We start from the raw sequence: 16,554 nt of genomic DNA, 5'->3' as shown, positions 1-16,554 counted from the left end.
AAGCCATTCTGGTGGCAGTGGGAAGAATGGATTAGAGAGAGCCAAGATGCTGGGAGATGAGAAAAAGGGCTATTAAAACCCATAAAGATGGGCTGAATTGGGGGAGTAGCAGCAAGATTAGAAAGACATATTGTAGGAGGTATGCTGGGAGAGCGTTGCCCTTAGTGAATGTGGCTGCTAAGATGGAGACAGAGTGATGACAGGTCCCTGGAGTTTAGATAACAAGGTAGTGCCAAAAACGAAGCAGGAAAATGAATTTGGCCTTTGTCTTAGTTAGGGTTTCTATTATGTGATGAAACATCATGACCATAAAGCAAGTTGGGGAGGAAAGGGTTTTTTGGCTTACACTTCCATCATTGGAAGAACTCAGGACAGAAACTCAATCAGGACTGGAACTTGGAGACAGGAGCTGATGCAGAGGTCATGGAGGGATGCTGCTTACTGGCTTTCTCCCCATGACTTGTTCATTCTGCCTTCTTATAGAACCCAGCATCATCAGCCTAGGGATGGCACCACCCACTGTGGGCTGGGCCCTCTCTTATTGACCACTGAGAAAATGCCTTACAGCTGGATCTCATGGAGGCATTTTCTCAACTGAGGCTCCTTCCTCTTTGATGAGTTTAGTTTGTGTAGAGCTGATACCCAAAACCAGCCAGTGTAGCCTTTATGCAGTCAGAGATGAGCAGAGGTGGGAAGAACTGGGTTAGAGGCAGTGATGGCATGTGGTTGGGGCAATGCCCAACAAGTGATTGGCTCTATAGTTTGATATTCAGCAGAGAGGTGGTCTAGGGAGCCAGCTTTGGCTTTCCAAACAAATAGATGGTAACTGAAGCCTTGACAGGAGGTAAGGTTACCCAAAGAGCATGTGGTCTTTGAGCAGGTCAATCAGGTAGGATCAGAGTCTTGAGGCCATTAAAGGAGAGACAATTAGAAGGAAGACAATTAAAGAAGTCCTATGAGGGCCAGAAAGAGACAGGTTGAAAAATAATACCAAGGTAGAGAGAGCTCCTGCTTAGCACTTGTAAGGCCTTGTGGTTAAACCTCAGTATCACCTCCAACATAAAACAAAGCCAAAAATTAGAAAAAGAAACCTGAAGGTGGAGAAAGGAGAAAACACTCAAAATAAAATACCCACTGTAAGTGTCATAGAACATCCTCCAAGATGGCGTTTGAAATGCCCTCAGAGTGAATGGCTCAAGGAAGGCTGAGGTTTGGAGGAAGAAGTAGATGAGGGGAATAACAGGCGCCAAAGACTGGGAACACAGCGTAGGCTGCTCTTCAAGAAGCTTGGGTCAAGTTGGTGTGGTGGTTCCCACCTTTAATCCTAACACTTAGGAGGAAAAGCCAGGGGGATCCTTGTGAGTTGGAAGCCATCCTGGCCTACACAGCAAGTTCTGGGCCAGCCAGGCCTATATAGTGAGACTCTTTCTAAAGAAACAGACATTTAGGTGACAAATGGCCTGGAATAGCAGAAATCTCGTCTTCCTTTGGACAAGCTTCCTTTCTTCCCTTCCCAAACCACCCGGACTGTAGAGTCCAAACATTCTAACAGATTTCCAGATACCAGTTTTCTATGTGAATCTTGCTGCCTTGATGAATCTGTGAATGCCATACCCTGGCCACTGGTTGGAGAGAAGCTGAGATTAAATGAATCAAAGGCTCAATGAGAGAAAGAGAGAGAGAGAGAGAGAGAGAGAGAGAGAGAGAGAGAGAGAGAGAGAGAGAGAGAGAGAGAGAGAGAGAGGAGAATGAATATGGGAGAGAGAGAGTGTGTGTGCCAAGGATGTATATCAGTCCTAGGAACCTGGAAAGTACTTGCAGGAGCTACAGGGGGGAGAAAAGCTGGTAGAATATACAGGCTGGTCTCAGCCTGAGGGAGTGGAATGCACCCTTGTGGCCAAATAAAGAAATGGAGAGTTTGGACATTTCCGGTTGAATAAACACTCTTCTAGAAAACAGGGCTTGCCAGAATGCGGGGGCCCTCAAAAGGGCCCAAAACAATGTCTTCCATCTGTCCCAGCCAAGCAGCCAGGCACCTGGCAGCTCCTCGGGAGAGGTTGAGGACAGCATCTTGTTGTCTGTGCCCTCCACAGCCCTGGCACAGGCCTCCTAGCAGATGAAGTACTTAGTACAAACCTGTTGCGTGCCGTCAGAGCCATGGGGGGCAGACCAGCTGCCCTACTTCTACTTCCCACGCACAGAACTGTGAGCCCCAAGCTCCAGCAGAGCTCCCGTGCCTATGGCAGACAACATAACCCTTGAGCCCTGCTCTCCCAGCCCAGACTTTTTGTGTTCTGTCTGAAAGCGTGTTGTCACCTGCAGAAGGGAGGAGAAGTCACACTGCTCCTCGGCAGAGAGCTTGGGGGCCAGAGCCTTGGCCCTGCAGACTCGTGTATGCCAGCGGCCTGCTAGGGCACTAATCCTTTCCTATGGCTTGGCTATGGACCTTGTAATGCTATTTCCAACTCCGAGAGATGCATGAGATGAGATTTTAAAAGGCTAGTTATTTATGGCCTGGCTCCTGATGGGTACAACAGATGCAATTTCATGGGCTCCATCAGAAGCAAACAGTTTCTTGGTGTGACCTAAAGCAGTACCGTGTAGCAGGAATGGAGAGATAGTGGGGGGGGGGGTCATCACCCAGCTAACTACCACAGCAGGTTCCTAGTCTCAGCCTCAGTTTGTCTGCTTGCTCACCAAATCCCTTGGTTTAGGCTTAGCGTCTCTGGTCCTTGTTCTGTCCCCACTGCTTTCTGGGTGTGTCTGCTAACTTGGCACCTTGATCCTACCTAGCTTCTGACATTCAAGGAAAGGTAAAACCTCAGGAGACACATTCCAAGCCATGATGAGGTCCAAAGGCAGCTAGGGCATGGTGGTGGTTCCACAGCCCAGAACCCCCAGAAGGAAGGTTCCACCTTCCTCCTCAGTGATGGCATATCTCCAACCCTCTATCATGGGGGAGAAAGATGGCTGCTGTTGACTCTGTGGTTGTCTGGGGATTATAAGCTTTCACAAAGGAAGAGGCAACGCTTGTCTTCTCCACCATTGTGCTCCCAGGGCCAGGGCCAGTGCCAGACAAGGCACAGGCTGAAGGACTACATAGAAACGGATAAACTGTGGTGGAAGGGGACTGGTGATGAAGAGGGGGTGACCCGTGGCAGTGAGGGTAAAGGTAAACAGAAGTTGGTGACTCTTCAGAGAAATGGGACACCCAATTTGGCTGAGTTCATTCACTGATCACCCTTACAGGTCTTATTCCAAAGCTCTGTTTTTCAGAGCTTCGAAGTGCCCTGTCCCTGGGCAGCCTTGTTTCCATCCTTGGTGTAGACTGGGCTTCCTTTCAATGACTGTTTTATGCTAGAATGGCCAGCATGTACCACCTTAGCTCCTCCTCTTCCCCCTCCCCAAATTGTTCAGTATGTGGCCCCCACAGTTATTTAGTCAGAGGCGCAGATGGCCCCCACCTCCTCTTCTACTTTCTCTGACTCTCTTGTAAGCCTCCAGGTCTCACTTAGCTCAGGCTAGCCACAAATTTGCAGTGTATCCAAGAATGACCTTGAACTTTAGGATGCTCCCGCACCTCCCTCCTGAGTGCTGGGACTGTAGGTGTGCATGCCCAGTGCATCTGAGTGCATTGATTCAAGGGTCTCCCTAAATGTTAGACTTGGACTCTACCAACTGATGTCACTGCAACCCTATATCTACGATGCTTTTAATTCCCTCCCTTTCCCACTTCAGGGTTGCAGCAGCCCAGGCTGGTCCTTCTCCTGCCCCAGTGATTGCAAACAAGTTTTATAGTTGCCTTCTGGGCCTTCAAGTTTGACCCCATTAACACTCAGGGTATTCTTGCCCCCTTGCTTAAGGCTTTCGGTAGCTTTCTGCCACTGTGGAACCCTCTCTGTGAACAAGAGGGGAGACTCTGCCTGAGCCCATACTCTTCTGCTGTTGGTTCTGAGGCTTGTCTAGTGTCATAGTCCTGCCCTACTCCTTGCTCCTGGCTTATAATGCCCTGTACATTAGGAAGCCTTCCTGGCTTATCAACACCGGGGACCCTTCTTTCCTGTTCCAGGCTGATTGCAAAATCTTACTCATTCTTTGGCTCACCATAAAGCCCATCCCTGGAGACACACTGTTCAGAGTCTCAGAGGTAATGTGTCAGAAGACTGACAGTTTTTCTGAAGGACAAAGAGTCTTAATGTTCGCCTTTCTAGCCCCCAGAGTTCCTATCCTGGGTGTCATCCATACATTACTGTCTGCAAGAGGTCTGCGGTAACATGACCTGACTCTGGCCAGTGGGAGTATTTCTGGTTTCAAATGTCTTTAAGGAGTGGGCATGTGTCTGTGTAACTATGACCCTTGCAGGTACCAGCAAGAAAGTCTGGGGTCCCATATCAGCCCCCAAAGCATTATATGTTACCGCCTTTGCTATTGGTCACTCTCTTGGACGCTTCTAAAACTTGCTAAGAGCCCATTGCCAGAAGCACCACACATCTGACTCAGGGGTAAGCTACTAGTGACCTGGAAACCTCGTCCTTACTGGCTAGCGTTCACCATGCTATGCATGCTACTGTGGAGAAGAAAAGTGGTTACCAGTCTTACTGAGCTGTGAATCCTGCAAGCCAGAGGCACCGATGTTATGGGAGTAACCAAAAACTTCCTGATCGGATGTAAGGCGCATTCTACAAAAAGAAAACTTATTCTTGGCCCTGTTAATGGGCCAAGAATCTGCGATGGGCTGGGTCACGCCTGTTGCTCTTATTCTTCGAAAGGCATGTGATATTGAACCGAATCCTAGAGACACTTTGTTATAGCTACATATCAGTACATCTCTCAACCCTCATCAGAGAGGCTCCTGGCAGTAGGTGATTGACAGAGAAACCCACAAGCAGTCAGCATGCAGGGAAGAGGAGACTGCAGAGTGCTTAGCCCAGAATCGATACCCCACCCCCTTCCCCATGAGCTCAAGGATCACTAGGGAAGAGGGGTGGGTGGGATATGATGAGAGCCAGAGGCAATGGTTGACTACAGCTAAAGAGTGTTTCCTGCACGCAGCAGGGGAGTCACACATAGGAACTGATGGTGGGCAAACGAGCCAGACAAAATCCCAGCATGGTGCGGGCAGTGGGTAAGGGAGGCTCACACCTAGCTGAGGTGCCCCAGGGAACTGATCACTGCTGGGAGAGGGGTGTCCTTTTTCCTTAGGGATATGGTCCTTGAGAAGTTGCTCCTCTTGTAATAGGTGGCCTATACTCACGCATGTACTGGCACAGTAGATGGACTTCATGCAGGAAGAAGACATGGAACTGGGAGGGGACAGGAAGGTGGGGATAGAGGAGCTGGAGGGAGGAGTTGGGGGGGGGCTTGATTCAAACACGCTAAAGGCATATATTCAATTCTCAATCAATAAAACGAGGAAAGTGCTTTGACCACTTCCTACAATAACAGCTAACATAGGTGGGTGGCAGAGACCTGGTGGGAATCTTTTTTCCTTACTCACAGAGAAAACCTGCCTGTAAAGAACACCAGTCCACGGGGGGTGCAAACACCAGTCCACGGGGGTGCAAACACCAGTCCACGGGGGTGCAAACACCAGTCCATGGGGAAGCAAACACCAGTCCATGGGGGAGCAAACACCAGTCCATGGGGGAGCAAACACCAGTCCATGGGGGAGCAAATACCAGTCCATGGAAGAGTAAACACCAGTCCATGGAGGAGCAAACACCAGTCCATGGAAGAGCAAACTCCAGTCCATGGAAGAGCAAACTCCAGTCCATGGGGGAGCAAACACCAGTCCATGGAAGAGCAAACTCTAGTCCATGGAAGAGCAAACTCCAGTCCATGGGGGAGCAAACACCAGTCCATGGGGGAGCAAACACCAGTCCATGGAAGAGCAAATACCAGTCCATGGAAGAGCAAACACCAGTCCATGGGGGAGCAAACACCAGTCCATGGAAGAGTAAACACTAGTCCTTGGGGGAGCCAATACCAGTCCAAGGGGGAACAAACACCAGTCCATGGAAGAGCAAACACCAGTCCATGGAGGAGCAAACACCAGTCCATGGAAGAGCAAATACCAGTCCATGGAAGAGCAAACACCAGTCCATGGGGGAGCAAACTCCAGTCCATGGAAGAGCAAACACAAGTCCAATGGGGAGCAAACACCAGTCCATGGAAGAGTAAACACTAGTCCTTGGGGGAGCCAATACCAGTCCAAGGGGGAACAAACACCAGTCCATGGAAGAGCAAATACCAGTCCAAGTGGGAGCAAACACCAGTCCATGGAAGAGCAAACACCAGTCCAAGGGGGAGCAAACACCAGTCCGTGGTGGAGCATTGTTTGTTCACCTTGATCCATGTCGACTTGAAGCCAGATCCTGGATGTTTTTTCCCCAGTGACTGAAGCCAACACATATCCCTTGTTGCTTAATTCAGTCAGTTGGAAATGGGGTTTCAATTCTTTAAGGGAAAGAGTCCTGGCTCTTGCATTTCTCTTTGCAGACCCCGGGAGAGCCTCCTTTATGTCTTTAGAAGAATACCTGACAGGTGTTATTGTAATCCATTGAACAATATTCTCCCCCTGGCACTAGCTGTGAGCTTCAGAGTCTAGTACAGTGTGTGGCTATGACAAAAACGTTTGTGGACTGAGTGGATAACTCTCCAGGACTTTGGTCTGTGTCTTTGTCCTCAGCATCTAGAGAACCCTGGTTCCTAGAAGGATTTTACCAAATGGTTATGGAAAATAAATAGGAGGGGGTAAGAAAGCACACAAATGACATAACTAGCTGTTGGCTGTGAATGAATAAACAAACAGGTATTTCAAGCAGACCCCCCACAGGTATCCCCATGTGCATTCTGACTCTGCCTCCTTCTAATGGTCCCTCAATAAAACACCTCGTCAAAAGTTGCCGAGATCGAATGACTCCAGTGTGCTTAAATTCCATGTATTGCATGCCTAATAATTAAAGCAAGGTCTTTCAAAGGGAGAGAGGGTACCCAATAAACATTGAAACCGGTTGTAGCATAGACTGGAACTTTTGTGTCCATAACTACATGAACAAAAGTGAGCGAAAGAAGGTGGAGCTATGTAAGGGACCATGCGGGTGGGAATGGGGTCTGTCAAGTCCATAGAGATGTCGTATCTTGCCTTTTGTCCCTCAGAGAGTGGACCCGGAGTGGTCTCCAGACCGGGAGCAATAGACTAGGGAGGAGCCTGGCAGCTGTGTACTCATTTGGTTCTCTCTGCGTGATCTATAACACGAACCTCATTTTCAAGTGTGAAGACTGAGGCTCGAAGGTTTCTTTACAACCTGGGATTAGACAGCTACTTAAGGCCATGTGAATCTGACTCCCGGGCTGTCCTTTTCTTGTCTAGGTGGCAGTGATGGAGCTTGAGTCCCATGCACTGAGAGTGTGGGCCACAAGACAGAGGGAGGAAGAACGGGTCTAGAAGCTTCTCCTCAGCCTTCGCCGCAATGATTATGGGGAGGCCATCCCTTTAGTCAGCTGGCTTTAACTTATCATCCCCAGTTTACCCAATGTCCCCCAAGAGACCCAGTTCCCACATATAAAAATTTTCATGCATCCCTAAGCATATCAGGATCTCTTGAGAGAGTGATGCTGAGAACATTTTTCATTGAGTGTGATGGAAAGGTATGGGTTCTATTGGGGGTCAGAGGTCAAGCCTACCCACTGGGTAAGGTCAGCACCCACAGAGAACACCTTCCCACCCCAGGTCAGTCAAAAATAATAAATCTGGTGTATATATATATATACACACACAGCTGTGGATGGGGTGTGGTGCTGGCTCAGTGGTACATCCATGGCAGGGATATGCGGTAGCATATGTGTGTCAGGGGTAGAGAAGATGGTGTTGGGATTATTCAGACATAATCTTTGCTCACAGTCAACCCCCTGCTCCCATACAATAAATGAAGGGAAAGAGGGTATAAGTCTTAGGGCTCTCTAAACATGGTAGAGCAGTCCAGATTAGGGCTTGTGGTAGTAACAGCCTTTCCACAACAGGCGCTGAGAGATTCTAGAAGGCCAGTATGAGCCAGAGAGACTAAAACCTCCAAGGTGTCATTTATATACCAGTGGGCTCTGAGGTTGGGCTACCCTGCTGTTTATCTGCGGTTCTCTCCCCCACCTTTCACTGTGTCACCTTGAGGCTGCCAAGTGATGACTTCCTGCCACGCTCCAGGCCACTGGTGTCCTTTGCTTGATGAATTTGAGTGCTGAGAGGTGGCAGGCTCGCTCCTAAAATAGCCTATGTGGCAAACCAGAAAATTACAAATCATCCCCATACCAGTCCGAAACATCCCACTGAACAGAGCCCTCATGGAAACCCCCGTGTTATTCTCACCTGGCAGGGGGAAGAAAGGAAACTGAGTCAGGCATAGCATGTGCCTCCTTTCCTCTGTATCCACAGCAACCTGCTGCTAGGGCAGGAAGTGGCAGGTCCATTCCTTCAAAGGACTCCTGTCACCTCCACAGACAAACAGAGATGCCCACTGCATTCAAATCTGCCTCTTCTAAGACCCAGAGTTCAAGAGCATAGCCTGAAATCTCATGGGATGCTCATAAACTCATCTACCTAACCCGGCAGCATAGCCTTTTTAGCTAGTATCCGGGGGGGGGGGAACCTCGAAAGAAAGGCGCAGGGGAGAGAGTTGCTTCTTTCCAGACTCCCAGCCTTAGCCCCGAGCTTATTTTACCTGTAGTTGCCAGTTTGTGGAAATTAGAACAACAAACACATCCTGCCTGGCACCTGTGGCACCAACCTGCCTATAAGTAGAAATTAATCTTATGCCAAGAGTTGGGGATGACATCCTCAGTGGTCTCTACACAATGCCTTCTTCTCTGGGTGACTTAAAGGAACAGGCTGACTCTTCCCAGACTCACGGCTGGGGGCAGAAGCCATAGAAGATTGTTTGGCACATGTAAGAACAACTGAGTCAAATAGGCTTGAGGCTGAAAGGGAAGGAGCAGGCAAGGACAGTCATCTTTATATCTGTTTATAGAAGCTGCAAACAACATACCTGAGAAACAAGGCATGGCCTGGTCTTAGCCGTGACAAAAAGGCACTGAGTGCTAGCTAGCTACAGAGCCCTGGGAACCCATCACAGAAAACACACCGTAGCTGGCTGAAAAGACAGGTTCCCAGTGGCCTTCACCTGAGCTGCGAGCCCAGCACCGTGTGACCCAAAGCAAGAGCAGAAGCTGTCTGGTCCTTATTTTTCCTCTTTTGTAAAGGGAGAGAAATTATACAACTTGTTTCATAGGAACCTGACGGGCATGCGATGAACTTAAGAGCTGTAAGGAACTTAGAACCGGCCTGGCACCTATGAAATGCTCAGTAATCGCTTTCATCCCAGTCTATTTAGGAGGACTCTGACGATGCACGGAAGATTTTCATGATTTCATGCTAAGTTAGAAATACATGAGTAGAGGTATTAAGATACTATTTCATAATAAAATATACAAATGACTAGCTAAGGGGGATAAAGGCCAAAGGGGCACATGCCACAGTTTTAATCAGTGTTCCCCATTTCTCTTCATCTTTCCATAGTTTCCATTTGCTGGGAGAAGAATGAGTGTTTCACGGTGGGAGCCTGGGGCCCCAGGGTCTGCAGGCTGAGGAGCTTAGGGCAACTCCAGCTTCTTGGTCCCACTTGGATTAGAGCCACAGTTACAGAGCACCAACCTCCCAGGTGGACTTCTTCATTCCACAAAGATCGCACTCCTCAAAGGGCTGCGTCTGGCTTGGTAGGCCTTTTCTTTCTCTTTTACTCTCTCTCTCTCTCTCTCTTCTCTCTCTGTCTCTGTTTGTCTGTCTCTCTATCTGTGTCTCTGTCTCTGTCTCTGTCTCTCTCTCTAATTCAAGACAGGGTTTATCTGTGTGACAACCCTGACTGTCCTGGAACTCACTTTGTAGACCACATTAGCCTCGAATTCACAGAAATCAGCCTGCCTCTGCCTCCGGAGTGCTAGGATTAGATGTGTGTACCAGGCAGGAGTCACACAATCACAGCCTTCCCTCATTCCTCTCCATCCCAGCCCCCCTTTCCCTGCCTAACCAATACCTCAGGAACTACGCTGTCTGTGTCCTTACACATTAGCCTCCTCTGGCTCTCAAGGACCTAAGTCCTGCTTTGCCTGGGATATCTAGCAATGCCTTTCTGCCCACTGTCTCCTGGCCTGAGCTATCACTGTCTCCCCCTCCCCAAAAATCAACAAAGATGCCCATCCCAGTCTATCCTACGTCTAAAAACTTTTCTGCTGGAGCCCCACATGCTACAAACACCCTTAGACACCATCATTCCAATAAGAGAATCACATTGTGGATCTAAGTGTACACATTTATATGTCACATAACTGGAAATGTTGGTCACACAACCTCCCTAAGCCGCCTCCTTGGGCACACAGTAGGAATCAGATCTTGTAAATACCAGGCAAGGATGGATGTCAAGCCCCCAGCCCTTCCATGGCCCTCTTCCTCCCTGACCTGCCAACATCTGGGAGTGTTCGGGATGTCAGGAAGAAGAGTGGTCCCACGTCACAGCTGGCAAGAGGGAGGCAAATCCCTTCATTACTCTCCAGACAGGCACTGCCCAAGCCTCAAGGCCCGGGAAAGCTCTTGGAAGAGCAATGGCCCCTGAGCCATCCAGGAATGCAACAAGATTCCCCAGGGTGCTAGCGAGGCCCTGTCCAAAGCTTCTGTCCTGAGACCAAACCGTTTTTTATCTTTAATTCGGATTTCTCCGCTAAGTTCCAACCTGAAATTAGCAAGGACACACTTCGAATCAGATATGGAAATCCCTGTTTAAAAAAAAAAAAAAAACCAACTCATCTCCACGTTAAAACCGTGCAGCAATTTCTCATTAATGATGAGATGCAAGGACTCCGGAGTTCAAAACAAGCCAGTGGGGAGGAGGATGCAAAGGACACCTTGGACCTTCCAGTCCTCCCCAGCTGCAGAGGCCAGGAGGGAAGGGGGAGGGGCTGGCGGGAGACTCACCAGAGAGAGGAGCCTTCGGTCCCTGTGACCTCTAGGAAGTCATAGCCATCCTCTAGCTGGAAGTCAATAAAAACCAGGGCGATGGTGTCCCCAAGTTCAGCCAGGATGGTCCAGGTGCAGTCAGCATTGTTATGGTATTCAGCAGGGAAGTGGGGGCTGGAAATGATGCCACTCTGGCCCCGCAGGGTCCCTCCACAGGCGTCATCGGCTGCAGGGAAAGACAAAGGCTCTTGTGAGTGGTAGGACTCCTGGGCCCTGATTTCACCTATTGGGGCAGAAAGGGTCCTGGCATGTGATTGTATGATCATCGTCACCAGTCTGGTCTTCTATGGGGACAGCTCACTCTTTGAGGACATAAATAAATTGCAGAACATATTGCTTAAACGCGTCAGTCAACTTGGGAAGGAGAAGCAGAAGAGGCCTCGCTAGAGCTGGCTTTCATGGGATAAATAGTTCACTAGATAGAGCAGGTGAGGAAGGGTGGCTCAGGAGGGGCGTCAAAGGGCTTTATCTGGAAGGTCCTGGGGCTAGGGACTGAGAAAGGGCCATTCACCCCAACCTTAAGAGAAGAATAGGAGGACAGTGCGGAGCTGGCAATGCGAGCACAGGGTGCCTGAGCCCTGCAGGAGTCACAGTGGAGGGAGGAGAGGGTGACTGGAAAAGCCAAGCTTGCTGAACAGGTTGGGCTCTGCCTGCAAACCAGGCAGAGGGAGCTCAGAGGCCAGTCAGAGGCCAGAGCCAGAGTAGAAAGACTCCCCTGGTGCTCAGGGAAGGACAGAAGGTGTGCCTGAGATGGGGACAGAGGATAGCAGAGGCCGTGGTGGGGGGGCAGGGAATGGGGAGAGTGGGGACCTTGTGTTACATAAAGACTGAAAAGGAGCAGGTGGCCATGACAGCTCCACCTAGGATTCCAGCTCTGCCAAGGTTGGGGTGGAGTGAGGGAGGGGTGAAAGAGGGGACAGTGGGGTGTGGAGGTGGGGTTGGTGGCTCCTCCCACTCCTATGCTGTGATATTCACAAGGACAAAAGGGTGGCCTTTTCCAGGGCCTGGGGTAGCTGGCTCTGTGGAACAGAGTGGTCTGGGTAGGGGAGGGCAGAGCAGGACAGAGAGGGGGAGGGGCTCATGTGAAAACAGAGCCCCTGGAAGCCACAGGGTCTGCAGAAAAGTCTCAGCCTCAGCCTGGTCCCCAGCAGTCTTTTGGTCAGGGTGACCAATGGGATGCTGGGCCACTGTGTCCTCAGTCAGTTCATCAAACTGCCTCTATGTCCCCTCTATGTCCCGCCCTAGATCTTGGTCTGCAGAGGGTAGACCTGCACCTGCCTGCTGACTACTCTCCCTCAGGCCTGAGGACACAGATGTCTCTATGTCCACAGCATACAACCTGAGGGCATGGGTCATGTTCACCTCCCCATCTTAGCCTGACCTCTCATCCTGTCTCAGAGTGACAAGGCTGGATAGATGCAGCTCCCTGTCACTCAGGATCAGGCAAAGGACCACCACCACCACACACACACACACACACACACACACACAACACACACCCTACGCATATACTCATACACACACACACACACACTACACACACCCCACGCATACACACACACACACACACACACACACACACACACACACTACACACACCCCACGCATACACACACACACACACACACACACACACACACACACACACACACACACATCCCACATGCTTTCCTATAAGTGCTTCCCACACTTCTTGTCAATGACATTTTCAGTCCCTTCATATCTGGAGGTTGAACTCCCGGAAGGCAGAGACTGTGTGCTCCGCACAAAGCACCTAGTAAATTTCCTGGGACAAAACAGGCATTCAGTGAGCATCTGGTGAACCAAGGGACTAATCAGGGAACTGAAGATCAGAGAGGTTAAGTTATATTGTCAAGGCCACACAGGAAGTGGCTAAGACAGGGCTTTAGCTGACTCTGTCTACCAGGATGGCAATATCCTCCACATTAAAGTTCTTCCCAGTTCAACAGTGGCTTGCTAAGACACTGGAAGCTTTTCAAATATACTAGCACGAGCCACCGGACCCTTGGACCACGATGCAAGCAAGAACCAGGTTTCAAAGAACCCTTAGGCCAGAGCCACCTGTGTGCTCAGAGAGAATATGTCATTCTTCTGTCTTGGGCTCCTCTGACCCCCTGGCTCTGGAACCATCCTGTTTTGATTGAAGATGCTGTAAAAGCTGTTTGGAGATTTCCTCGCACTTTAAACAAGACGTCGTATTTCATAGTTACAACTCTGGAGTCGTAAAATATAACCTTCAGCTCACACCAAGCCCTAAAATATTCATCTACGCTTTCTCCTCTGGCAGAGGGCCTCCTGCGCCACCAGCAAGTCGTGCATCCTGGGTGCAGGTACGTTGTGCTGATGTTTGCCTTTGCAAGCTTATGACTTTATTTATGATGGGCTTTAGCTCCTCCTGAAGTCTCTCCAATTAGCCATAACTTCAGAAAGCCATCCCTCTGTCCCCTCTGCCTCGGTTAGCTACTCAGTGACTTACAGTTCAGGGAGGAATGGGAAGAATAAGGAATCCATGTGCAAGGCCTCTCCCAAAAGAATCCTGGGAGCTATGGCAGCCTGGCCTAAGCTTTACAGATCTTTCTAGAATCAGACCTTCACCATCATATTCTTTCAAAGCACCAAATATCCCCATTCTGCAGGTTCATAATTTGGTAGAAATTTCCAGAGGTGGGGCATAGTTGGAGGAAGTAGGGGGTATGTCCTCTGAGGCTGTCTCTTGCCCTGAGAACCCATTTCCCTGCTTCCTGGATGTTTGTGGTAAACCACCTCCTCTAGACATTTCTGCCACCATGATGCTCTTCCTCCTTTTAAGCCAAGTCAAGGGAACAAGCTGATCTTGGCCTTGAGTTTCCGAACCCACAAGCCAAAACGAACTTTTCTGCCTTGTTAGTAGTCCTCTCATGTACCCGTGAGGTGGTTAGAGTAGGTATGGCCCCCATAGGTTCATGTGTTTTAATGCTTGGCTGTAGGGAACAGCACTATCAGGAGAGGAAGTCTTGTTGGAGGAAATGTGTCACTGTTGGGGAGGGCTTTGAGGTCTTATATATTCGCCCAGTGTGAAACAAAGTCCCCTTCTGCTGCCTGCAAATCAAGGTGTAGAACTCTCAGCTTCTCTCCAGCCCCATGCCTGCCTGCTGCCATGCTTCCTACCATGAGGACAATGGACTAAACCTCTGAAATTGTAAGGGAGCCCTGATTCAATGATTTCCTTTATCAGAGTTGCCATGGTCATGGCATCTCTCTATAGCAATGAAAACCCTAAGACAATTTGTTAGTTTTAGTGATGGCAACCTGATCAGTGCAGGATGGATTAGGAATGTCTTTTTTTTATTTTAAAAATTTTTTATTTATTTATTTTTTGCAGAGTGTCTGTCATGGGTCAGGCAGAGCACTGAGAAAGTTAGCTGAGTCACCCCCATGAAGGCCAGTGTCGATTATCAACTTGATAGAACCTGGAATCACCTGAGAGACAGGGCCCCTGGGCATATGTGAAAGGATTCTCTTGACTGTGTTCATTGATGCAGGAAAACCGTGCCTACTATGGGTGGCACCATTCCCTGGCTGGGATCCTGAACTGTATAAGAGGAGACAAGAAATTAAACAGCAGCATCAGCGGCACTCATGTCTCTTTTTCTAATGGTGGGTGCTTCAAGCACCTGCCACCTTCACTTTCCTGCACCTGACACCCTGACTTTTCTACATCTGACACCCTGGCTTCCCTGCACCTGCCACCCTGGCTTCCCTGCACCTGCCACCCTGACTTCTCTGCACCTGCCACCCTGGCTTCCCTGCACCTGCCACCCTGGCTTCCCTGCACCTGCCACCATGACATCCCTGCACCTGCTACCCTGGCTTCTTTGCACCTGCTTCACTTTATTCCCTACACCTGCTACCCTGACTTCCCTGCACCTGCCACCCTGGTTTCACTGCTATGGCTGACTATATCCTTAAACTGTGAGCCAGAAGAAACCTGTTCTCCCTTAAGTTGTTTTAATCTGAGTGTCGTCACTGCCACTGAAGAGGAAACTAAGACAACTTCTGTGTTACAGACGAGGAAACTGAAACTGAGTTTAAAGCAGCCCATAGGCACAGCTACCTATGCCAGAACTCTATAGCTTCAGAACTGCCCCAGTCCACGCTAGTTTCTCTGCCTCATAGGTCTCAGTGAACCACGCCTAATCCAGCTGTGCTCAGGCAGACAAACTAGGCTTCCCTGCCTCAACATGCAGAGAGCCTAGGTCTCAAACTCTGCACCAGGGAGGGAAGGAACTTCACATTCAGTGTGTTGCTGTGATTTTGAGTCTCCTGCCGAGTTTACTAGATTGCCAACATCCTTGCCCACAGGGGCAGCGGTGGTTAAGACCATGGGCATCAGGAACACAGTCCTGGGTTGTCCCAGCTTCTCAGCCTTTTACTATCACCAGAAACAAAGCCACCCACCTCACCTCTCCAGGTCTGGGCCCTTTCCTTCACAACAGAAACTGGCAACACTGTGGCCTCTTTAGGCTTCTGTAAGGATTAAATTAGACAAAGCAGGGCCAGCGTGTCAATCAGTGCTGGCTAGCAGTGTCTGTGGCAGAGAATCACAGTAATAGTTGGAACAAAGCCCTTCGCCAGAAGCATCTACAAGCAGAACCCCAGTCCATTTTGAACTCAGTAGTGTCATTACTCCCAATGACTGCTGGGAAAATGGGCATAGCGAAACTGAGTGACTGGCCCAGAGCCTCTTAGCAAGTTGATAGAAGTGACAAGGTGGAGACCTGCCTGAATCAGGGGATAGGACTTCAGACCCTATACCATGACTTGTCCTGCTCCAGGAATAACAGGGGCGAAGGGGGAAGAGAAGTGCTGAGGACTCCGGCAGGAATGTGGGAGGTCAACTCTGAGAGCTGCAACTACGCACAGACCACGCTCACTTACTCCCAGTCCACACAACCACATGCCCTACCTGCAAACTGCTTGACGGACAGACACAGAGAGCCCTGAGTTCTCTACTGTCTACACTCCTGTCCAGGATATCTGCCTCCTGCCAGTGAGTCCTCGCAGCGTAGTCCTGGCTAGCCTAGGCTTCCTTTGGCTGCAGAAAGAGCGTTCATATCACCAGCTCACAAGCACCTTCAGACTTTACCCCGAGGAAGCTAGCTCTTGTGATTCTGGAAGAAACAGGTACCTATCCTGGTCAACTTCCAGTTCCTTGTCATCATTTCTAGCTAGCCTGAACCTCAGAAAGAGCTTTCTGGTCAACTTCAAACCTTCACTTATTAGCAAGTCCTATGAGCTACACCCCAAACTGAGGCCCAAATCCTTGAAGCCTGTTGTCCAGATTCTGCTGACAGAATGCTTGTCCCCTAGGAGTCTGGTGGCAGTCGGCAGTGGTTGTCATGATGCTCTAAGACAAAATCCATCTTGCTTCAGCCAGCTTCCCTGAACCCCACCTGCTTTTTGGTTCCTTGTGCCTCTGAATTCCCTCCCTCTTC

The 16,554-nt window shown here is 49.7% G+C and overlaps 1 protein-coding gene across 1 annotated transcript in view; it reads right to left on the bottom strand.

Annotated features, from left to right (window-relative positions):
* The window catches only part of CSMD2 (CUB and Sushi multiple domains 2), a gene marked incomplete at both ends in the record, with an annotated part of 547,554 nt that overhangs the window by 321,843 nt on the left and 209,157 nt on the right, over positions 1 to 16,554 (bottom strand). Inside the window, one exon of the mRNA XM_080921920.1 lies at positions 11,018 to 11,225. Coding sequence (XP_080778046.1) covers positions 11,018 to 11,225 — 208 coding nt within the window. The remainder of the gene's footprint in view (positions 1 to 11,017; positions 11,226 to 16,554) is intronic.

Source organism: Micromys minutus (assembly GCF_963924665.1).
Source record: "Micromys minutus genome assembly, chromosome: 9".
Classification (NCBI taxonomy): Eukaryota; Metazoa; Chordata; class Mammalia; order Rodentia; family Muridae; genus Micromys; species Micromys minutus.
The sequence above is the reverse complement of the archived record's forward strand: the minus strand, read 5'-3'. Positions and strand labels throughout refer to the sequence as shown.